The sequence below is a fragment of the Mustela lutreola genome, chromosome 17 (genome assembly GCF_030435805.1).
Source record: "Mustela lutreola isolate mMusLut2 chromosome 17, mMusLut2.pri, whole genome shotgun sequence".
Classification (NCBI taxonomy): Eukaryota; Metazoa; Chordata; class Mammalia; order Carnivora; family Mustelidae; genus Mustela; species Mustela lutreola.
The window spans coordinates 23,526,543-23,550,209 of record NC_081306.1 but is presented as its reverse complement, the minus strand read 5'-3'; the positions used below and the strand labels follow the sequence as shown (position 1 = coordinate 23,550,209).

Below are 23,667 nucleotides of genomic sequence, written 5' to 3'. Positions count from 1 at the left end.
CCTGGGTGGCTCAGTGGGTTAAGCCTCTGCCTTCGGCTCAGGTCATGATCTCAGGGTCGTGGGATCGAGCCCCGGCATCGGACTCTCTGCTCTGCAAGGAGCCTGTTTCCCCTCTCTCTCTGCCTGCCTCTCTGCCTACTTGTGATCTCTGTCTGTCAAATAAATAAATAAATAATCTTTAAAAATAATAATAATAATAAATAAATACAAACAAAAAATAAAGGCCCCTCTGGGTTTGTTTTGGTGAAACTTGGCCTGGTTGTAAAATGTCACTGGAGAGTAAATGGCTACAGCTTTTCAACATAACGGAAAGGTGGAGACACCTGTCCCAGCAGACATCCCCGAGTTACTCTAAGGACTTCGTGATTTAGAGCGTGCGGTACCGGCACAGAAACGGGGAGAGCAGGGAGGCACGGACAGGTTGAAGATGCAGGCAGAAGCGCTGGGGAAACCCCGCTTCCCTGTGCTTTTGTAAAAAGCCGGGGCTCGCTCGGACCCTTCACCTCCGACGGCATCAGCTCTGCAGCCGTTTGCTTGTGCCGTCGTCTCCTAGGCCCCGGGCAGCACACGTTCCCGTCGCAGGCACGCACACTTCAAGGAGAGAGGCCCGAGCTTGAGGACACCAGCCAAGAGGCGCTGGGGCCGTGGGGTCCTGGGGGAACTCGCTAACATACCGAAGGACTGGAGCGGGCAGACCCTTTAAAGAGGGGAGAGGGACAGCTGCCTCTTCCCCCCGTAAGCAGAGAACAGTCCCTTTTGTCCACCCCTCACGTGTGCTCTGCTGGGCCACGCGGGTCGGGCCTCCTTGTGTCTCCCTGGGGGCGAAGGCTGGGGGGGCCTGTGGGGGCTCGTGCCGCGCATCCATAGGACCGTGGGGTGGTCAGCAAGCCGCCCGGTCCGGTCCAGGACACCCCGACACTCCGCGCGTGCGCACCACGAACACAGACGCACCCGCACACCCCGTTCTTCTCAACGTGGCCGGGACCTTTGCTGGGAAACTGCGCCGACCCGCGGCGCGAGCACTGTCGGGAACCACCATGAAGAACGGACCGCGGCCTCCCTACGCCGCCCTCGGCCGAGGCCACGCCGAACCAGAAACTGAGCGTTCGGACGAGCATTCGGACGGGAAACGCAACGGCCCCGGGGACACGTGCGGCGTGTGAGGGCGGGAAGGGGCCCTCGGACCGCGCGCAGGACCAGCCGACGGTCTCCCTGTGGTGAGGGCGGGAAGGGGTCCCAGAGCCGCGGTGGCTGCCACACACGCCGCCGGCGCAGGCGGGACCGGGCGCGCAGCGCAACGACTGACCCACGGCCGGAGCCGCCGCGGCCAGCCCGGGGAGGCAGCACAAGGCCGCGGGGACCGCCCCCTGCAGAGCCCGCTCGCCCCCTCCGCAGCTGGGCTCGCGGGCCGAACGCCACCCCTCCCGCGCGCTTCCGCCCCCGCCGGCCGGAAGTGACGCTTGTGGGCGGGGCCGAGGGCGCGGCGGCAGGTGCGTGAGCGCGGCCTCGTCCTCCTCGGGCGCGCTCGCGGCGGGGCTCGCGCGGGGCCCCACCTCTCTGCTCGCCACCGCTCCTCTGCACCTGGGCGGTCGGGCCGCGGGGACACGGCCGCGCAGCGAGACCGCGCCCCCCGGTCACCCGCCGCGCCGGCCCTGCAGCCCCCACGGGTGCGCACCAACGGACGTGCCGGGTGGGAGCTTCCCGCCCGCGCTGGCCGCGCAGCAGGTAAGCCGGCCCCGCCGTCCGCGCCCCGAGCGGCTGCCCCGGTCCCCCGAGTGCGCTGCGGCGCGGGGTGGTGCCCACCCGGGTGTGCGCGGGAGGGCGTTCGGGGCTCGCGTCCTGCCCCCGCGCTGCCTTCGGGACGCTGAGCCGGCGGAGCACGCAGAGGCCGGCCGATGCCTGCCCGCCTGCGGCGCGGACCGCCGACGGGGGCGCGGCGGAGCTGGGACGGGCGCGGCGAGGCGGCTGTCCGGGAGCCCCGGGCCCTGGGAACTGACCGGCAGTGACCCGACGGAGAGTCTGACCTTGAGCGGACCGAGGAGCTACCGAGGAGGCGACTCCTTATTTGCAGCTAGTTAATCGCAGCTCCTAACCCATAACCCAGTTCCGTGGACGCCCAGGGATGTCCGCCGGGAGCTCGGTGGCCAGTCCTCCCTCCCCGGGTACCGGCCGGCGAGGTGTCCGCCGCCAGCCCCGCGCTGCAGGCTCTCCCTCCTTTGCCGCGGTTCTCCGGAGCGGCTGGAACAGCTCGGCCGACTCAGCGAGCCCCGACGCCGCTGGGAGCCAGGCCCGTCTCTAGATGCTCGGAGCAGCGCCCTGCGCGCGGGTCAGGATACCTGACCTCGGGGAGCCCCATTCCAGTGGGAGGTACAGAGAATAAACTAAACCCCGAGACTGCGGGGCGCCTGGGCGGCCGGTCTGTGACACGGCTGCCTTCGGCTCAGGTCATGGCCTCGGGGTGCTGGGATCCAGCCGCGCGCGTCGGGCTCCGTGTACAGTCGGGAGCCCGCTTCTCCCTCTCCCTCTCCCTCTCCCCCTGCTTGTGCTCCCTCTCTGACAAATACGCAAAACCTGTAATTGTGTGTATGTACGCTGAAGACGGAGCACAGAGCAGGGAACGTGAGAAGGAAGTGATCAAGCACCACCTGGATATTTATTCGTGCATTTTATCAGTTTTCTGGACCTGGTTGCAAGATTGGAGTGCTTTTGACTTTAAGTGTTGAGAAGCCATTAAAAAGTAGCTCAGCCTCTGGGGGGTTCTGCTGGCTTTCATACAGGAAAGTTCATGGGACCAAGAATACGAGGGGTTCGTGACTTAAACGAAGTCCTCAGGACTTGGTAGGGGTGTGAGGAGGAGGTCTTGTTGGGCCCCCATCTTTCACATACCTCCTCTTGCCCTGCTTCTGGGTTGGCCTTTTCCCTTGGATTCCTACCTCCGTCTGGCTACTTATTTAGTTATCTGCTGCTGCGTAAAACTCAACACCAAAATTCATAGGTTAGAGCGCCTGGGTGGCTCAGTGCGTTTAACCTTTGCCTTTGGCGCAGGTCACGATCCCCGGGGTGGGGGTGGGGGACCAATGGATTGAAACATCCTGCATTTATTACTTGTTTCTTAGAGGTGGGAAGGGGCAAAGGGAGAGTGAGAGAGAGTCCCAAGCAGGCTGTCCACCCAGCGTGGAGCCCAAAGCAGGGCTTGATCTCACAACCCGGAGGTCATGACCTGAGCCTCAATCAAGCATCAGACACTTAACTGACTGAGCCACCAGGGGCCCCAAACATCCAACATGTATCATCTCCATTGCTGCCCATCCAGAGTTCAGGGGTAGCTTTGGTGAGGTGACTGTGGTTCAGAGACTGACCGGGTTCCAACCAAAACTTTGGCTGGGGCTGTGGTCATCTGAGGTCTGGACCGGGACTGTTGGGTCTGGTTCCGGATGGAACTCACAGGACCAGAGACTGGAGGCCTCAGTTCCCACGGACCGTTGGCAGGAGGCCTCCTTTCCTTGTCTGGCGGGCCTCTCCGTGGGGCCTTCATGTGGCGGCGGTCTTCCTCGGAGTGAGGGATCAGAGATGAGGGGGAGGAGAATGGAAACCACAGTGCTTTTTTGTGACCTGGCTTAGGAATTCTGATTCTGTGACTTCTGCAGAATTCTGTTTGTCAGCATTATTGGCAAATCAGAGATGTTTTAAACCACCATTCCACTGACCACTCCTGCAGAAGAGCAGCCTAGTCCCTGCAATTCCAGGTGAATTCTGGGCCCAATACTCATCTGGGGTCTAATCAGTCAGCTAGACCAGGGTAGGGAGCCTTCCCCTAAGTGGGGTGAGTCAGTCCCACCAGAACTACATGGGGCACGTAGGAAAGTGCACTTTCCCGAGGGAAGTTAAGGTGCTGTTCCTGGAGAGAATGGATGTCAGGGAGTCACAGTGACCCCTACAGGTGATTTATACCATTATTTAAAATCAGGTTTTATTTATTTATTTATTTTTTAAAGATTTTTATTTATTTATCGGAAGGGGGGGTGGAGAGCGAGCACAGGCAGACAGAATGGCAGGCAGAGGCAGAGGGAGAAGCAGGCTCCCTGCTGAGCAAGGAGCCCGATGTGGGACTCGATCCCAGGACGCTGGGATCATGACCTGAGCCGAAGGCAGCTGCTTAACCAACTGAGCCACCCAGGCGTCCCTAAAATCAGGTTTTAAAAGTCAGCTGCCAGGATGCCTGGGTGGTTCAGTTGGTTAAACAGCTGCCTTCGGCTCGGATCATGATCCCAGCGTCCTGGGATCGAGTCCCACATCGGGCTCCTTGCTCAGCGGGGAGCCTGCTTCTCCCTCTGCCTCTCCCATTCTGTCTGCCTGTGCTCTCTCTCTCTCTCTCTCTCTGACAAATAAATAAAATCTTTAAAAAATAAAAATTAAAAAAAATAAAAGTAAGCTGCCTTTGCAAGCTGGAGATTTCAAAGCAACAGTTAGTTAATAAATCCGTTAACAATTACTCTTCCAATAAAACACAGATGCAAGATGTGGGCATTTACTCAGACCTGTGAATGTGTTTATTTTACAGAAAAACAAAGGCAATAAAAACAAGTGTAGGCCCTCAGGCCCCTCACAGTCTAGGGGTTGGTCTCAGCAATGGCTCAGTGAGGACTGACTGGAGTGATGGGGAGGTCAGGTAGAGTGGGTTCTGAAAGCACTTGGGGTCACTGGAGGAGGAAGAACCGAGAAACGGTGTGCACAGATCAGCAGTGTGACTGGGGAACAGATCCAGGACGTAGGATTTGGACTGGAGGCGTCTTGAGTTCTTGTTCTAAAGTCCTGAGGAATCATTCAGGGGTTGTCAGCAGGGGAAGGACATTTTCAGGAGATGCTTGAAAAAGCTGTCTCTTACAGCATCCAGGAAAGACAGTTGGAGAGAGCTGCACAAGCCCAGGTGAGAAGTTGTAGGACCATCACCGAAAGCAGGGAGGCTAACCTGCAGAGGGACACACGTTTGAACCCACAGCATTTGTTGGATGTTTCAGAACATACTGTAATCTCGCTCAAAACTGGTCTTTATACACTTAATGAATTTTGGCCCCACTCTATAAAACGTTAAATGGAGCTTAGCTCGTTCGGATATGATGTCCAAAAAAGAAAAACAAGAAGAAGGAAGAGAAGAGGAGTGCTGCTTCCCGGAGGACACCAGCAGAGCCATGGGCCTCTCCAGTGGACGGTTTTGTAAGCTCGGAGGTGGGGTGTGGGGCAAAGCTCACGGTCAGCCCTGGGTCGGTGACAGTCGAGCCCGCTGATGGGCTCATGGGGCTGCGGGCCTCTGCTCCTACAAATACTTTTTACTGTTCTGTTGTTTGGGTGGGCAGCGAGGTAAGGTGAGCTCCCGAGGAGGGAGGAGACCCAGGAGGGTTGCTGTCCTGTTGAGGATATTTAAACATTCACGTGAGAAGTCATGGTGACCAGTGCGTGAAGTGAAGTCCTGCCGGTCTTGCAGATTCGGTCAGACGCGAGGGACTCGGGGTCACGCTTATGTCTTCAAGGGCTCTTGCTGCCCCACCCCCACACCGTTCCCTTAATGGAGGGACAAGAAGTAATGCTTCTCTTCGGGCACTGGCCTAGCACCTGAAGGAAATAAAATCTGCCTTAGAGTTCAGGGAAGAGGCTGCTCTGTGCTGTTTTCTGGACGAACGGTGCGCGATTCCGTGTAGTAGTGTCCGATGTGCACAGACGGTCTGAAACCTGGGGAGCGGCGGACCCCCCTCCGTCAGGCTCCCCTTGGCATTTTGGTGAAGGCAGCAGCCCGTGTGCCGAGGTCTCTGGGCGCTGACCGCATCGCCTTCGTCCGGGAGCCATGACCTTCAGATTTGTTCTCCTGTGGCAGATGGCGAAGGGCCTGTTCTTTGTCTTCAGAGGATTTTCTTGGGGAAGAGAGGAAACAGTCTTCATCTGTAAACAACAGAACACTGTAGCCATGGTTGTTTGGCTTCTGCTCTGCTTGGCCAGAAGTCCAGGGCTGCCTGCTGGCATCTTCCGCAGGCCTCTGAAATGCCTCAAGTCAAACTGCTGTGGGAAGACTCGGCCGCTCCCGGCCGCAACACAGGGCTCCTCATGTGACAGACATTCTTAAACCGTGGGCGCACTGGTCAGCTGGCTGGCGGACAGTCCCTAAAGTCCGTGCGGATGTGGCCCCAAAGGACAGAGGACAGTGCGCTCAGTCTGAAAATTCCCTGAAAAGAATGCTGTAGAAATCAAATTTTAAAAGTTAGGAGGGGAGGGGATGCCTGGGTGGCTCAGTTGGTTAAGCAGCTGCCTTCTGCTCAGGTCATGATCCCAGCATCCTGGGATCAAGTCCCAAATCAGGCTCCTTGCTCCACAGGGAGCCTGCTTCTCCCTCTGACTCTGCCTGCCACTCTGTCTGCCTGTGCTCGCTCTCACTCGCTCGCTCTCTGACAAATAAATAAATAAAATCTTAAAAAAAAAAAATTAAAAGGTTAGGAGGGGATTTCTTAACAAAGTACCCCACAGTGATCTTTTCTTAAAAAAAAAAAAAAAAGATTGAGTTTTAGTTAAAAAAATTAGACCCCCTGCTTCCATAATGTAGGTAGAATCGCCAGTTACGGGTCCTGCCAGTTTTCCTTCTGCCCTTGCCAGAACTTTTGTACTTTCTTAGTCCATTAACAATTAGGATGACACTTTTCTAATTTACATTTTCTGTTGTCTCTGACTCAGCAAAGCGTTCTTAGGGAAAGAGCCTCGGAGAGACAGGCGATATATCTTCCGCAGACGCTGTAGCACTCTTGCCCCCTTCAAGTGTGGACGGCCTGCCTCAGCGTGTTCTGTCTGATCCTTCTCCGGGACTGGCGCTTCCTCCCTTCCACGAGGAGGGCTGGTGTGGCCTTGGGCGGGCACACCCACGGCAGCTGGGCGCCAGCCTGCCTGGGAATCACCCCCGCCGGCCACGGGCTGCTGTCTCTCCAGGCATCCTTAAGGTCTCATCTTTTCATGCATTTTCTTTCTCCTCCACCACATTTCTCACCGTTTCTTTGCTTTTTGACATTAAGTTAAAAAGTGGACGTTTCGTTTTACCATTGATGACTCGGAATTGATGGGAGAAAATCCCAGTCAGTGACTGTCTCACCTCAAGGCCTTTGCCCCTCTTACGGTGTAACAGCTTGGATGTTCAGTGAAAGGCTCCTCGCTCCATCTTGGTAGCTGGAAAGTGCCCATTTACTGCCATGCACAGGAATCCAGACTTTTTTCCTGTCGCAGTTACTGACTGGTGTTAATGAGTGTCACCAGTCCCCCCAGACTCCTCTCCTGCTTCTCACGTTTCGTGTCACGGACACGCAGGCGAGCCTCATGTGCCCGGGTGGGGCTTGGAGAAGCCTCTGGTACGTGGGTGTGTGTGACCCGTGCTCTGGGTCATTCCTGTGCTAGCAGAGGACAGCTAATGCCTAAGCACACCCGATGTCTGGGTTAGGGTTTCAGATGTTTCATGGTCCTCTTAGAGGCAAAATACCTTTCACGTTCCTCTCATTCCCTCTTTATGGGGAAAAGTCAGAATGGAAATCAACCAACCACTCATAGACCTTCAGGTTTACTTCGGGGAGGAATCTCGGACGCTGAGTTCTCAGCCTTTCCGCGGGCCTGGTCGGCACGTGGTACTAATGGCCTTGCTGGGTCTTGAGCCAGGCGCCCCACAGTGCCCGGGGGTCCTCGCCAGGAGAGTGAGGTCTGTCCCTGGGAGGACAGTTCCGGGCTGTCCTGGGCGCAGACCTCCACCCAGCACCGCCTCCCTTGCTCTGAGAGCCCTGCCCCGACCCTGCTCCTGAGCACGGCCCTGGTGAGTCCGGAACACCCCCCACCCTCCGCTTCCGGTCCAGGATAATTTCATTTCCCATTCCCATTCCCAGACACACACACACCACCACCACCACCCCACCCGCAGAGGATCGCTGTGCTCACCCTGTGGTTTCGTGTCCGGTGAGAAGTGTTCGTAGGCAGTAGGGCGAAGCTGGAAAAGCCAGGGGTGGGCTTCATCTGGAAAGACCTTCTTGGTGACCGTGCCATGGAAGGTTTTCTCATTTGGCCCCAGAAAGAGCCCTGAGAAACCCAAGTAAGTCGTGGGAGAGTCAAAAGTACTGACTCTGGAGTCCTGTTAGGTTAACAATAGGACTGAGAAAACTTCGCTTGTTCAGGGTTCTGTTTTTATTTGTGTTTTAAGATTTTGTTCATTTGAGGGGCGCCTGGGTGGCTCAGTGGGTGAAGCCTCTGCCTTCGGCTCAGGTCATGATCTCAGGGTCCTGGGATCAAGCCCCACATCAGGCTCTCTGCTCAGCAGGTAGCCTGCTTCCCCCTCTCTCTGCCTGCCTCTCTGCCTACTTGTGATCTCTGTCTGTCAAATAAATAAATAAAATCTTTTAAAAAAAAAGATTTTGTTCATGTGAGAGATAGAGCACAAGCAGGGAGGAAGGGGAGAAGGAGAAGGAGGCTCCCCGCTGAGCAGAGAGCCCAACTTGGGGCTTGATCCCAGGACCAGGGATCATGACCCCAGCCCAAGGCAGACGCCCAACAAGGGAGCCACCCAGGCGCCCCTATGGCGGTGTCCTTGGACATCGTTACCCTGAGTGATCTCTGCCATTTGCTTTGTGCCCTGGGTGTTCCGCGGTATCATTAAAAGCCGGCTATGTCGGAAGAACTGAAGTATCTTTCTTTTCCACGATGGGAAGGGAAATGATTGCTAGGTGTGGTTTTCAGAAAGCTGGTCGTTATTTTGGAATAGAGAATTGTAGCCCCCGGGTTTGGCTGTTCTTACAAAATGACTTCAAGTGACCACAGAGCTCCACTGTTGTTGATATTCTGCCCAAAAAACGGGCAAAACAAAGCACACAGAGTTCCTGCCTTCGGAACAAAAGAGCTTCACACCGCAGGAGCGGAAACCTCACCCGAGGCTGCCTGGGGGGAAGCTGGTTCCTCCTCCCAGCTAGCTTGGTGCTCCGAGCCACACCCTCTCGCCAGAGGTTTTCCTTTTCTCTTTTCTGTTTTGAACTAATTGTAGACTCTCGAGATGTTACAGAAATTGTGTGGATTGTCCTTGCACCGCTCAGATGTCTTAAGTAACTGTACACATTATCAGAAGCAGGAAGTCGACCTTGGCACAGACAGCCCACCCTGCCGTCTCACCGGTTCCTACCTGCGCTCATTTGTATGTGGGTCTCCCTGGATGAGATTTTATCTCGGGAGGATCTGCCGTCAGCAGTGCCATCAGATGCGATCAGATACACAGCTGACCCACAGGATCCCAGCGCCCTTCCTCCCTGCCCTCCCCCATCCCTTACTGCCGCCCCTCCCCCACGTCCTGCACCCACCCCGCCCACCCCTGACCCCCTCAGCTCGGGTTCTAGGGGGCTGCTGGAGGTGCCTTGCTGTCCCTTCCCAGGGAGTGGATGGTTACTTTCACTGGGACAAAGTCTTAGAATTCTATTAATGATTAAAAAAATAAGAAGAGAGATATTAAGAGTAATTGAAGGTGATGAGGGAGCATCAAAGGGAGCCAGAGATTCATACAGAAGCACTCAGGGACAGTTCGCTCCTGCAGAGATTGGGCCAGAGCCAGAAGTCGGCATTTGGTTCGGCCTCTAGTCCTCAGGCAGCAGGGTCGCGGCGGCCTGGGTTCCCATGTCACTCTGCCCATGACCCCCTCCCAGAAAGGCGGGTTCTTCCGGAGGCCGCAGTTGCTGCTCTTCTGCGCAGGGCCTGTCCTAGGCCACCCTTCCTTCAAAAGGAAGCCTTTTGAATTTTCAGAGATGTTACAAAGAAGAACTTAGTATCTTACTTCTCAGAATTGCTCATTCTTGACCCCAATATAAAAACAGCACGAAGAGGCCAGACTTTGCCAGAGGTGGACCGTGGCCTTCGGTGTTGCTCACTGTGGACCCCAGTGTGTTGAGGAAACTAGGCAGCTCCAGCAGCAGGACTAGGAAGTTCAGGTGCTAACACTTTCATGGTATTTCTCTACCTTTGAAAGAAGCTTCTCCTTCAGGATAGCGTCTGCTCTCTTTTCGTAGGACTTGTGCTGTGCGTCTGCTGCCATCTCCAGACTTCACTGGCACATGGGGTGAAGGTATGGGGGAGGGAAGGGGTCCAGCTGCACCTGGAAAGCCCCACCTGAGGATACAGGGTTGTTGGGGTCCCCACAGCTGGAGGGGTGCCCAGCCTGTCCTGGGAGGAGCCCACTGTGAGAGGCCATGGGGAGTGAGGCAGGGTCTAGGGGCCCAGGAGCCTTGTTCAGGTGGCTGCTCCCGTGGGGGTGGTCTCTGCTGTGGTCTTGGCCACCCTTAGTGTGCTTCTTATCAGTCTGGATACTGTCTAGTCTCTTCCTAACAAAATCCTTTTCTACCTAATCTCTTGGGCAAGCAGGAATTTTGTTGACAGGCCAGGTTGGTAACATGGACAAGGTGCTCCAGATACGGGGTGAGCCTCCAGGCCCAGCCACTCCCCTGGACTGTGCCCTTCTCGTGACTTAGATTAGGGGGAAATCAGTGTCCCTCAACTCTGATGTCTCTACCCCCACCCGCCAAATAGCCAGAAATGTTGACTGGCTTTGGGTCATATTTGGTTAGAAAAATCAGAAAAGTCTTCATAAATATCAGATGCATGTGCTGTGGGCTGTGAAATGGAGGGATGTTCTAGGCTGACTGCGCTCCGGAAAAGTGTTAGGGTTAGGCTTCCCGCCTCCCCCCCCCAAGGCTCTGTCCACCGCGGGAGCCTCACAGTAAGTGAAGGGGGAGAAAATCACCTGATGGGGCTTCTCCGCAGCTGCTCTCCAGATACTTGCAAGACTCCGTGTTGGAAAGGGGTGAGATGTGGCAGCGCAGACTCTGGATGGGGATGGTTCTGGGACAGCAGGTCTCCGATGGGACGGGCAACAGGGGAGGTGTTCTCGTTCCTCTGGGCTGGAGCAGTCCCTCCAGACCTCACTCACGCACCGTATCCGCAGATTACCTATGAAGCTCCATGGGGCGCTGGGGTGGCTCTTTGGCTCAGGGCCTGATCTGGGGCCTGAGTCCCTGCGTGGGGCGTCCTGCTGTGTGGGGCGTCTGCCTCTGCCGCTCCCCCGTTGGTGCATGTGCTCTCTCTCTCTGACAAATAAATACATAAAATTTTCAAATTAAATATTTTTTAAGGGACGCCTGGGTGGCTCAGTTGGTTAAGCAGCTGCCTTCGGCTCAGGTCATGATCTCAGGGTCCTGGGATCGAGTCCCACATCAGGCTCCTTGCTCGGCAGAGAGCCTGCTTCTCCCTCTGCCTCTGCCTGCCTCTCTGTCTGCTGTGCTCGCTCGCTCTCTCTCCCTCTGTCTCTGACAAATAAATAAAAATCTTTAAAAAAAAAAATATTTTTTAATCATTTCATGGAGTAGTTTAATCAACTCACTTCTATTTTTATTTATTTACTTCTTTGAGAGGGAGAGAGGGCAAGCGGGGTGGGGGAGAGGGGCACAGGAAAAGGGGAAGAGAGAGATAGTCTGTTTTTTGCTTTAAGATTTTATTTATTTATTTATTTATTTTGGAGAGAGAGAGAGCGTCCCCAAGCACTCTCCACGGTCCTCACAGAGCCTGACGCGGGGCTCGATGCCAGGACCCTGAGATCATGACCTGAGCTAAAATCAAGAATCTGGCTGCTGAACCCGAGCCCCCCAGATGCCCCTCGCGTCTTCTATTTAAATACACACACACTGGAGCCGCCAGGGAAGAAACAGAGGACACCGCATGGCTGGAGTTTGGCCAAAGCCGGCGTCTGACCGCGGCGTCCCTGCGACCCGGGCTGGGGCTCACACGGGTGCTGCTGCTGCTCCGGGAAACCACAGGAATGGCTGTGGATATCCCTGACTTGGTAAAAGATGTAAACTTACAGGTTCAAGAACCGGAGCAAACCGCAGACAGGGAAGCTTCTGAGAACTAAAGACAAAGACAAACATGTAAAGGCGTCAGGAGAGACACTGACCTCTTGACTGGGTACAGGGAAGAACCATCCCAGTAGAAACCAGGGAAGCCTGGAGGCGGGGTGGAAGCCTGGCCAAGCCCCGGATCCCACCAGCGGTGTTTGGATTCCGCAGGAACAGTGGAGAAACACAGACATTATCATGGGGAAGAAAATCAGTTTGTTGCCCCAGACCTGTTCTAAAAGAATGACTGAAATATGTTCTGGAAACAGAAAAGAAATGGGAAAAGAAGGGTCTTGGAATGTCAGGAAGAAAAAAGACGGGGCCACCTGGGTGGCTCAGTGGGTTAAGCCTCTGCCCTTGGCTCAGGTCATGATCCCGGGGTCCTGGGATCGAGCCCTGCATCGGGCTCTCTGCTCAGAGGGAGCCTGCATCCCCCTCTCTGCCTGCTTCTCTCCCTACTTGTGATCTCTGTCTGTCAAATAAATAAAACCTTAAAAAAAAATTAACCTTTGTGTACACATATGTATAATACTTTATACATATTTAATGATACAGATGGGTCGAGAGTAAAAGGATGGACAAAGATAAGCCATGCAAGCTTTAATCAAAAGAAGATGAACAAGGGCACCTGGGTGGCTCAGTGGGTTAAGCTTCTGCCTTCAGCTCAGGTCATGATCTCAGGGTGGGATGGAGCCCCACATGGGGCTCTCTGCTCAGCAAGGAGCCTGCTTCCCCCCTCTCCTGCCTGCCTCTCTGCCTATCTATGATCTCTCTCTCTCTCTCTCTGTCAAATAAATAAATAAATAAAAATCTTTTAAAAAAAAAGATGAACAATGTGACTGTCAGCGCAGACTCAAGCAGGGACAGAGGGAGGACTGTGATGGTACAGGAGTCCCAGCAACCCTTAATATGTACGTGACGAACAACAGAACTACAGGTTCCTTAAAAACTAGACTTGCAGGACGCTGCGGGGCTCCGTCGGTGAAGTGTCTGCCTTCGGCTCACGTCCTGATCCCGGGGTCCTGGGATCGAGCCCCGCATCGGGCTTTCTGCTAGGCAGGGAGCCTGCTTCCTCCTCTCTCTCTGCCTGCCTCTCTGCCTACTTGTGATCTCTGTCTCTGTCAAATAAATAAATAAAATCTTTAAAAAGAAGAAAGAAGGATCTTATTTATTTATTCGTTGGAGAAAGAGTGAGGGCATGTGTGAGGCGGGGGCAGAGTCCCTGCTGAGGGAGGAGCCCCGGGGTCTCGGTCCCACAGCCTGAGCGAGTTAGCCACCCCGGCACCCCAAGAAAGAGGTTTTAAGATGAACAACTTAGCATTCTGACTCTCTCTGTTTCCCCTCCTTTGCCAGAGGAATGTTCATGTTCTCAACGCGCCCGACACCCTCTCCTTGGGGATGCAGTATCTAGGTGGTCGACCGAGAAGCCTGCCTGCTGGTGGAGCCTGACCCCGGTTTCGCTACGGCTCTTCCCCCAGTTGCTGGTCTAGACATCCTCGCCCCAGCTCCCTATCCCACGTCACGTGCTAGGGTTTAATGAGGTCCCTGGTCATGAGTCATGGTTTGATCTCCCGAGTCCAGCTCCTTACCGTGGACAGGCTCGCCTTTTCTGACATCCCAGAACTCCGAGATTGTGACCTTGAGTCAAAATCAAGAGGTGGGCGCTCAACGGACTGAGCGCCCCAGAAGGCTACACATGGGTCTTCAAATGAATCATTGTAACTAAATCATTAGAGAAAAACAGTTGAAGTTAGGGAGTGAAAAGTTTATAGGGAAAAAGCAGTCTCTTGTCTCCTTGTGTCTTCCTTAACCCGTCCTTATGGGAGCCCCTCTGAGCCGCCGGCCTCTTCCTCGGGCGCTCGCCACTGTCTGATCCCTGGCATGACCTCATTCCCCAAGTCGTGAGCTGTGGACCTTCTTTTCGGATGGACAAGGGTTACAACTCACTCAGACCCACAGAGTCCCTGCCGTTCTCGCAATGGAACACAAGTTCCATTCGTTAGGACACTGGCTTGGCTGTTTAAATAAAAAGGACCTGGATAAGCAGTATCTTGGCTTACGTGAGGCCGACAGCCCTGTCTTTCTCGTGTAATAAGGAACCCAAGGAGGGGCATTGGTCTTCGGCTGCCAGGGAGGGACCCAGGCGCTTGTTGTCCTGTGGCCTGGCCGTCTGCAGAAGCCTTCACTGGCTCTTTTTCCAAGGTGGTGCCTCCAGCTTGCTCCAAATCCCTCCCCTGCGTCTGGCCAGCAGGAGGCAGGGCTCCCGGCAGCACTCACACGGGGCCGTACCCCCACCGTCCACCACCTCCACTGCCGTCTAGCGCATCTCAGCTCACAGGGAACAGTCTGCTGGCCTTTGAGTGCACAGGCCACAGGCGGCTTTAAGTGCTTCCTATGGATGTGCACATGTGGTCCTTCAAGTAGATCCTGATTTCCTCCTCCCAGTCAGGAGATGGGGGGCACAGTCAAGACCAGGGGGCACGGTCAAGGCCAGGAGTCCACCTCATTTCACACAGCGAGCACGGGGCAGGGCAGGGACGCCAGAGCGGGCCTTCACCTGTGACAAGGGCCCATGATTCTCTGGGGGGTCCCCATGAGGCGATGGCTTGGGCGTGTCCAGACTGGGGTGGGTGGGGAGCTTAGTTAATGTTTCACGGTGGCTCTATTTCCGCCGCGGCCAGCCTGGCCCTGCCCTGTGCTCCCTTGGCCCTGCCCTGCTCCCCGTCAGCAGGCAGGAGGCACTGGGGGTTAAGGACACGCATGTCCCCAGTCTGCCCATCCCCACAAGCAGCTGGCCAGTCACAGAGGGACCTTCTTGGGCAGCGTCCATGACGCTATACGTTGACTGAGCGTCTCCTTCCTGGGCTGAGGGTTGCAGCTGTGGCTGCGTCCAGGCGGGGAGCCCAGGAACGGCAGAGCCCTGCAAGGCTGTGGGGGCGGCCACCGTATGACTGTCCCTGTTTTGTTGACGCAGTGACCGGGCGTGCAGCTCTGGGATGTGCACGTGAGGATGGACAGCAAGGACCTTGAAGCCGAAATCCACCCCTTGAAGAACGAAGACAAGAAACTGCCGGCGAACGTGGGGAACCCGGCGAAGACCGAGGAGAGCTCGAAAGGCTCGCCTCGCCAGCCCCGCCTGTCCCGCTGCCGCACGGTGGCCTTCTTCCTTTCCCTGTTTGTCTGCCTTTTTGTCGTGTTCGTGGTCTCCTTCATCATCCCATGTCCGGACCGGCCTGCATCCCAGGGGGTGTGGAGGGTCAACTACAATGCAGCAGGTGTGTCCAGGCATCTGGGGGGGTCATGACTGAGACACGGCCCCACGTGGCTGCTGATGGCACGTCCGCGTTCTCGGGATGTCGGGGAGCTGCCGGGCAGCGTCTCGGGGAGAGCGGAGCACCGTGGCCTGCTTTGTGTTTTAGGAAGGATGGGCTGTGCCCATAAAGGGATGGGGCTCATTTGGTTCTGTTTGGGGATTTTAAAAGGTTAATAAAGCAGAGCCGCTGGAGGGCTGGGGAGAGGGAGGGCGGTCGGTGGCGGGAGGTCGGTGAGAGCCATGAGAACCGCAGGCCGCCTTGTCTGGTCCCCTCAAGTGCCGGTGCAGTGGGACAAGCAGACCTGTTCGTCCCCTGAGATCGGCACGCAGAGCCACTGAGTCGGCCTCTGTCCAGACGCTTGTCATCCTAGAGTGGGAGCGCCTGCGCCTACGGCCTTGGAATGGGTCTTTAACTTGCCGGCGGGCGGGCGGGTCATGCCGTGAAGGGCCTTTCTTGTTCAAGCCTTACTGTCACTTTGGTTCAGAACTTGACGCTTCGTTTTGAGAGAGGAATAATGGATGTTTCTGTGTATATTGCTTGCAGCTTTTATTGACTTGGTATGTCAAAATACTCACTTGTTTTGGGTGTATGATTTGATGATTTTTAGTCCATTTGTGGAGCGGCCCAGTCCATTAGAGACGGTCACCATTGTCTCGGCCACCTGCTACCTTCTGCCTCCAGTCTTGCCTTTGGTGGACACGTCACATAAAGGGAAAGATGGACATGGATCTTTGAGTTTGGCTTCTCTCACCGAGACCGGTCTGTCGGGGACAGCATGTCCCCTGGTTCTCTCTGGGGCTGAGCAGCCTTCCTCCCCAGGGTTCATGCAGCCGCGGGCTGCCAGGTTGTGTGGGGACGTAGGAGCAAGAGCTCTCACCGTCTCGTTTTCGGGATCTCTCCGCTCACTTTCCCACTAGTCCCCCGACGGTTGTCTGCTGCTCCCTGGGTCCCCGCCTGCATCTGGCTTCAGCCCTGGCCTTCCCTGTTTGCCTGGGAGATCACCGTCCGCCTGGACATCGGGCTGCCAGTCCCATCCTCCCTCTCGGGCGGGGAGGCCACCGGCCTCTGCCCTGCCCCCGCGGTGGGGGCGAGAACAGCAGGAACCGTAAGACCCCAGACGCCGCCCATCCCAACCCGTGGCTTGGTCTTTCTCCCTCTGTGCTGCACCTGGAGTCTGCTCCCGGAGTCCCAACCGGGCTGCTTCTGGCGGTGTTTCGTGTTGCTGTTTCGAGGGAGAGGACTTGCCACGCTCTCCCCTCCATGATTCTGCAAGCCCCGAGTCTGGTGTGTGAGTTCCGGTTTAAATCCTAATGAGACGGACTTCGTGGACGTTGAATTAAAGAGCGTAATTCACTGGCCTCAGTGTGCAGATGACACTGTGTGACCGTCACCGCTGTCTCTGAACCGTCGTCAACCCCATCCTCCCGACCCCCCAGCCTCTGGTCCACGCTCATCTGAGCTGGCCGATTCCAGGGGCTCCGCACAAGCGGGCCCCCGTAAGACTTGCCCTGTGTGTCCGGCCAGTTTCGATCACGTTTATCTGCGCCTGGCGTGTGCCCGAACCTCCTTCCTCTCTGCAGGGCAGCAGCCGTGTTGAGCGTGGACTGCCCTCTGGAGATGCATCTCTGTCCGTGGACACGTGGCTTGTTTCTGCTTTTTGGTGCCCGTGCATGATGCCGTGAACTGGCGGTCGGGGCCCGAGTCCCTTCTTCCAGTTACTGTGGGTAAAGGAGTACGAGGTCGTGTCTCGTTACCAATTTGATTTGCGTTTCCCTAGTGGATGGTGGCGTTGAGCTTCTTTTCATGATTCTTAATGTGTCTTCGTCGGAGAAATGCCTCTGCGGGTCCTTCACCCGTGTTTGCCTCCAGCTGTCTTTGTGGAGGAGCGGTTAGGCCTTCTCTCTGCCCCGGGTCGTCCCTAGTCAGATACCGGGTTTGCAGACGTTCTCTCCCACTCTGTGGGGCGTCTCTTTGCTCTCTGGACAGTGTCCTTTGGTGCACAAAGGCTTTAAATTTGGAGGGACTCCAGTCGGTCCGTGTTTTCTTTGGTGGCCTTGCCTTTGGTGTCACATCCAAGAAATCCTTACTAATTCCAACATCATGAGGATTTTTGTCTCTGTTTGCTTCTAGGAAGATCTTAAGTTCAGGTCTTTGATCCACTGTGAGTTCATTCCTGTTTTGCTTTTTAAAGATTATGTCTGTTTTAGAGATAGAGGAGGAGCGGAGGGGGAGGGTCAAGCAGACTCGGACGCTGAACCGACCGAGCCCCCCAGGCGCCCCTTCGTTTGTTTTTGTATATGGGGGAAGCCTAGCTTCACCCTCGAGTGCTTGGAGTTTATCTTTTGAGTCCTTCAAAGAAAGGGAGAAGCGACCCTTACGATCGATCGTGGGCGTGCAGACTCGCAGCGCCTAGACGGGTGGGAGGCCCCTTCCTGAAGAGAAGGTGTGCAGAGTGCATGTTTGTCTCCCAGCAACCTGCTCGGTCCTGCCGCCTGCCGTGTTTGTGGGGAAGCGGGAGCTGCGGGCGCCCACCCTAGGGGAGCCCCGGTGGACAGGTCCGGTGTGGCCCGAGGAGAATACTCTGCTGTTTTCTCTTCCAGTCACCTATGACTTTCTGGCTACAGAAGACATCAACAGGGACAGGATCCAGGATGTTCTCTTTCTTTACAAAAACAGCAACGGCTCCAACAATTTCAACTTGTCCTGCACCGACGAAGGTAATTTTGCTTTTACCTGAGAAAGGAGGAACTTACTGTGGGTGGAGGGGTTCTCTCCCTCTGCCATCTCTGGGGGACGTGGTTGGGGGAATTTCGGGAAACGGGCACGTCGCCCCTCCTTCCCGGGAGGACTGCAAAGAAACCAGGACAGGCCATGGTCCCAGCACCCAGGCACAGCTCCCAACGCCGTGGGGCCAGCCAGGGGTCCCCACAGGGCCAGTGGTCCGGGCTGGGCCTGGGAGCAGGGGTGGGGAGGGGCTGGCGTGGCCCACAGAGCTGGGTCTCTCCCCTCCAGGCTTTTCCTCCCCCTGTACCTTTGTGGCCGCCGTGTCCGGGGCCAACGGCAGCGTGCTGTGGGAGAGGCCCGCGGCCCAGGATGGAGCCCTTGTGCAGTGCTCCGTCCCCCAGCTGCAGGGTGGCCGGACGTCCTCTGCCTGTGTCCTCGTGGGCAGACCCGGCTCCTTCGTCGCCGTGGACTTGTTCACAGGTAGGTGGAGTCCCCCGGGAGCTCCCACGCCAGGACGCTCTGAGGAGGTTCAGCCTGTGTTCTTGGGACTGGCGGACACGGTGGGGAAGAGGTTCCTGGGATCGCAGGGAGGGTGCCACCTCCTGGCAGTCCCACTACCCCCCCAACCCCGTCTTGTCACCACCCAGCTCCATTGTGCTTGCCGGCCGGCAGAGATGGGGGTGGGGGAGCCCCCAAACCACACCAGGGGCTTAAGGAATTCTGTGCCTTGATGCCAGGCGTGGTGATTACCAGCATGTCCCTTACCAGTCATACTTTTTTTTTTTTTAAAGATATTTATTTATTTATTTATTTATTTGACAGAGATCACAAGTAGGCAGAGAGGCAGGCAGAGAGAGAGAGGAGGAAGCAGGCTCCCTGATGAGCAGAGAGCCTGATGCGGGGCTTGATCCCAGGACCCTGAGACCATGACCTGAGCCGAAGGCAGAAGCTTTAACCCACTGAGCCACCCAGGCGCCCCACCAGTCATGCTTTTAAGGTTATAGAGGAAAATAAAGAACAGCCTGGGAATATTTTAAGAAGAGGCATTTGTATTAGAAGGGGTGTGGACAAGGTTATGTCTGGGTCAGAAAGAAGCTGTTACGTCCGGGCTGCTGTTCCGTGAGTAAGCCGTGAGCATGCACCTTCCTTTTCACCTTCCGTGGCAGGACCCACCCGGGGCTTCCCTGAGGCTGAAGGGCCCCCTGTGACTCCAGCAACAGTCAGGGGTCCTGAGGGGCTCGGGCAGTGTCGCGCTCAGGCAGGGGAGGCCGTGTTGGCCCTGAGATGTTGTAGAGCCAAACGGGAGCAACACACCAGGAAGGTGGAGCTTTGTGGTTCCAGAGGCCACAGGTCTCGTGCTCTGGCGTGTGACAACGCTGTTCATCGCCCAGTGCTGGGCACCTGCACTGGGTTCTGGCCTCCCACCAGCCGGTGCGCCCATCTGTCAGGGTGGGCACCATGCCATCACCAGCCCACACCAGAGGGATCCGGCGCCAGCAACTGGTGATGCCATGCTTGGTTTTAGGGGAGACCTTGTGGAGCCACCCCAGCAGCTTTGGAAGGAACACGTCCGTTCTGAGCTCTTTACTCCAGCTGCCTGACGTGGACGCGGACGGGGCCCCGGACCTGCTGGTTCTCACCCAGGAGGAGAAAGAGGTACCACTCCCCTTCCAGGTCGCCATGGCCACTTGTCACGAGGCCACTTCTCTGCCCCTCATTCATGTTCACTTCCTGGGCACAGCCTGGGTCTGCCTTGGTCGGGGGACGTGCCCGGGGCGCCGTGCTCCCGACCTCTGCTGCCCAGCACGCCGGGGCAGCTCCTAGAGCTCCCCAAGAATGGCAGAGCATGCACTTGGCCGCAGCATAGAGAGCGGGGCCTTGTAGGCTGGGAGGGCATGAGGACACCTGCATCCACACAGGCGTTCTTCCTCAGACTGGGCGGTCTTTACGCCCTCTCCGCGTCACAGGTCGGCGGCTACATCTACTCAGGCAGCACCGGACGCCAGATTGGCCACCGCGGCAGCCTCGGTGTGGGCGGGACCACAGGCTCCCTCGTCCATGTCACCCGGGCCGGTGCCCCCTACATCCTTTTCCCTTGCGGTAGGTGGCACCCACCGTTCCGGGGACTGTCCATCTCGTGGAAGCCAGTGCGGAGTGGGAGGACTCCAGGGACCGTGGGAGGACACAAGTTTGCTACAACCAGGCCCATGAAGCCGGAGGGTGTGGGCAGCCAAGGCTCAGGGAGGGCGTGGTGCTTCCGGCAGCCATGGGTGGCCTCCTTCCGGCTGGCAGTGGCTCAGGGTCCCCTGTTTTTCCAGCGGCGAGCTCCCTCTGCAGCTGCTCTGTGAAGGGTCTCCACGAGACGGCCACTGGGAGCGGGAGCCCACTGAAGAGAGACCCGCGCTGGGAGGGCGCACTGAACGCCAGCACCCCTGGACCGGTGTGGCACAGGTCGGTCTGGACAGGGCACTGCACGGGGCAGGGGGCCAAGGGACGCGGCCTTGCCTGCTGCCGGGCTCAGACGCGGGGAGCAGCCCCACAGAAGCTGGGACCGAGCCCATGGGGGCCCACTGAACAGCGGGTGTCCCGTCATGTCTGCACACAGCCAGCGTCTTGTACCCTAGACCAGAGAAGCAGGGGACACAGGGTGGACGGCTCGGCCCAGCAGGCGGTCACGTCCCCGCCATATCCCTCCGGTCCTCTCCCCTCAGCCCCGGAGCCCTCCGCTATCTGATGAACGTTCCAGGGAAGGCTGGTGAGGACCTCCTCCTCGTGGGCGCCGAGGCCTGTGTGCTGGCCGACGGGCAGGACCTGACGCCCAGGTGGACCTTCCGCGTAGCCCAGGTCTTCAGGTGCGTCCTCCTCCAGAGACCGGCCAGGCTCACAAGCCGGCTCTGCAGCCTGTCCCTGGGCAACCCTGGGATGAGGCCCGTGCGGATAGCGGAGGTCTCTGTGTGTTGGACAGAGGCCTCCTGCCTGTGCCCTGGTGCTGCGCCGCCCAAGAGGAGCTGCTGAAACGCCGCCCCCCGGCCCCAGCTTCCCGTCCAGGCCCCGTCCTGGTGCAGCCAGGGAGCAGGTGGCCGGCATGCCCATTCCTGGGCATCTCCGCACAGAGGGCCTTTGTGAACTCTTCTGCCCTTTCCTTGCAGGAAACCCATCCTTGGCCACTACAAACCTGACACCTTGACTGTGGTCGTCGAGAACGGAACCGGCGTGGACAGACAGGTTGGCTGCACCCCCTTGTGAAGCCCCACCAGGGTTTGTAGCCAACGGACCCCTGTCCGAATGCAGCTGGAGCTGCACTGGGAGGCTGGGCTAGCAGCAGAGGGGCCGCAGCCAGGCGGCCTGCTTGCCCTCGGGGCGCAGCTCCTTCAGGGCTGGCCTGGTTGGAGCCTGAAGCCCGTGCAAGCCCTGCCTGTGAGCCCTGGGCTGTCCCCCTCCCTTCCAGATCCTGTTCCTGGACCTCAGCACCGGGGCTGTCCTGTGGAACCAGGCCCTCCCAAGCCTCCCCGGGGATCCTAAGTCCGCCAGCCTGCCAACCGCAGACCACCGCTCCGCCTTCTTCTTCTGGGGCCTCCACGACCTGGAGGGCACCAACCAGGCAGTACGGGCTGGGCACACGCCCATGCTGAGGCCAGAGACCGGAGGCCAGCCTTGGGTCCTGCCTCGAGGCTCCTGAGAGCTAACTGGGTGACTGGGGTGCACACATCAGAGAAGCTGTAGGACAGCGGCTGGGATGAGGCACCCTGGACCACAAGGGAGGCTGGGGATCTGGGAAGAAGTGGGGGTCAGTGGGGGAGGGCAGGTGCAGAATTCCATGTGGAGCGTGCGTGAGAAGGGTCTGGTTAGGGGAAAGGAGGAGAAGGTGGACACACAGTTGGGATCCCATGGACACAGCTCTGGGCAGGGCTGTGCCAGCCAGGTGTCCTGAGTGCATGGCCTGGCCCCAGCCCTGGGCCCGGGCAGGTGGGTATAGGGTCTGGGGCGAGCGCGGTCCACCGTGTGCCCCACCATGGGTTCCTGCTCTAGGAGCCCGGAGACACCCAGCACAGCCTGTACATGTTCCATCCGACCCTGCCTGGCGTCCTGCTGGAGCTGGCCAACATCTCTGCCAACATCATGGCCTTCCAAGGTGAGTGTGGCCCCCGGGGGCTAGGGCCCTGCCGGCCGTCTGGCCGCTCTGGCCGGTCCCAGCACCCTGACCACCCACGTCTCCCATAGCCGTCCTGTTCGAGCCAAGCCGCCATGCCGCCTGCGTCCTGCTGACGGGCCCAGCGAGCCCAGACACGCCTGGCACGGTCTCCGTGGTCAAGCACAAGGTGCGGGACCTGGTCCAGAGCAGCAGGGTGGTTCGGCTGGCTGAGGGCAGGCCCGACAGTGACCAGGCTGTCCGGGATCGGTTCTCCCGCCTGCGGTACCGGAGTGAGGCCTAGAGGCCTGTGGGCCACATGCGTGGAGGGGCTGCCACCATGGGACGTTGGGTCTGTCACTTGGTTGCACTGACACCCCTACTCCTGACCCCGGGGTTCCCGTCCTACGCAGGGACGTGTATGGGTGAGCGGATGCCCAGGCCTCTCCCCTCTCCTGTGCAGCACATCCCCACAAGCCCTCACTCTGCCCCACTGGAGTCACACTCAAGGCCACTTGTCCTCATCGCAGTGTTCCTGGTCCCATGGCACCAGCCTCACCACATCCACACCTAGCGGGAGGGACTGTGGCTTTGGGAAGAGAGCCCCGTCCTGAGAAGTTCCCTTGCTCCTTCCTGTCTTCACATCCCCCAGGGCCTGCGAGGGTGGCTGGCCTGGGGTGGCCTCGGGGCAGCAGCTGGAGCTCCCAGCCTGTCCCAGAGCAATGGGGGGAGGGACGCTGTAGTGGGCAGCGGACGCTTGCCCTGGGGTTCCCCTTTGAGACCCGTGAGGAGGGGGGCTGCCGTGCAGCTGTGAGGTTGTCCTGCTGCTCACAGGTGTCCCTGGGGCGTCTCCGTCCCATGTTGGCTGCGAGTGCTGTTCTGAGGAACTGGGTGGAGGGCGCACTCGGGGTGTGTGCACACCCCATCCCTACACACTGGAGCTGCTTATCCTGAGGGGGTCCCCACACCCCCAGCCCGTGCCTGGCCTTCTCCTGGTGCTCGGACACCCAGCAGTCGGTGTCCCCTGACGCAGGACTCACCTTTGTGCCTTGCTGTGGTGCTCTGTGTGTCTCACTGTGCCCTGACGACCCCGGAACCGCAAGAGGAAACCAGAATAAACGGTTTGCACTGTCTGAAAGGGCACGCGTGTGCCTCGTGTGCTTGCGCTGCAGGGGGCAAGCAGACGTGGTGCTGGCCGGGCTTCTCGAAGAGGTGGGGGACCCTCTACCCGCCCAGTTGGAAATGGGGCCCCGAGGACTTCCTGCACGGCCTCTGAGTGGAGCTCGGGTTTGAGGATCCCTCCATGGTCACCCTGGTTCAAGTCAGGGACCCGGCGTGGGGACGTGGGTGTGCTCCCTCGGGACAGGCAGGGGTCCTGAGCACCTGTGTCCTCCAAGGGCAGCTGCAGGCGGCAGGAACCCGGCCAGTGGCAGGGGGTTGGTGCTTCAGGGAGGCAGAGCTATGGGACCCTCGTGTGGAGGCCGGTAGTGTAGGGAGGCCCCCCTGAACTACCTGTGCCTCTGGACGGGAGAAGCCGGTCTCCCAGCTGCACAGATGCCTGCGGCCG

General features: G+C 57.9%; 1 protein-coding gene and 1 long non-coding RNA gene across 3 annotated transcripts; one reads left to right on the top strand and one right to left on the bottom strand.

Annotated features, from left to right (window-relative positions):
* The first annotated feature begins 1,474 nt into the window (after positions 1–1,474).
* Positions 1,475–23,238, top strand: FAM234A (family with sequence similarity 234 member A). 2 transcript variants are annotated; one of them, XM_059155494.1, is made up of 12 exons: positions 1,475–1,725; positions 14,908–15,208; positions 17,848–17,964; positions 18,260–18,451; positions 19,497–19,627; positions 19,939–20,071; positions 20,290–20,422; positions 20,683–20,823; positions 21,121–21,196; positions 21,420–21,575; positions 22,001–22,103; positions 22,193–23,238. In XM_059155494.1, exons 2-12 carry the CDS (start codon positions 14,944–14,946, stop codon positions 22,402–22,404), a joined length of 1,659 nt encoding a protein of 552 aa, XP_059011477.1. In that variant the 5' UTR covers positions 1,475–1,725; positions 14,908–14,943; the 3' UTR covers positions 22,405–23,238. The 2 variants fall into 2 exon arrangements, with proteins under 2 accessions (XP_059011477.1, XP_059011478.1); XM_059155495.1 differs by lacking the exon at positions 1,475–1,725 and adding an exon at positions 7,975–8,104.
* Positions 4,528–8,091, bottom strand: LOC131820031 (uncharacterized). Its single transcript, XR_009349442.1, has 2 exons — positions 7,954–8,091; positions 4,528–6,227 (listed from the first exon to the last, which is right to left on the bottom strand). It is a non-coding gene; the product is annotated as an uncharacterized LOC131820031 (long non-coding RNA).
* Positions 23,239–23,667: the final 429 nt, after the last annotated feature.

Coding starts and splice junctions, on each gene's coding strand:
- FAM234A (XM_059155494.1), top strand. CDS start 14,944: ATGGACAGCAAGGACCTTGAAGCCGAAATCCACCCCTTGAAGAACGAA. Junction 18,452..19,496: donor CGCCGTGGACTTGTTCACAG/GTAGGTGGAGTC, acceptor GCTTGGTTTTAG/GGGAGACCTTGTGGAGCCAC. Junction 22,104..22,192: donor CAACATCATGGCCTTCCAAG/GTGAGTGTGGCC, acceptor CGTCTCCCATAG/CCGTCCTGTTCGAGCCAAGC.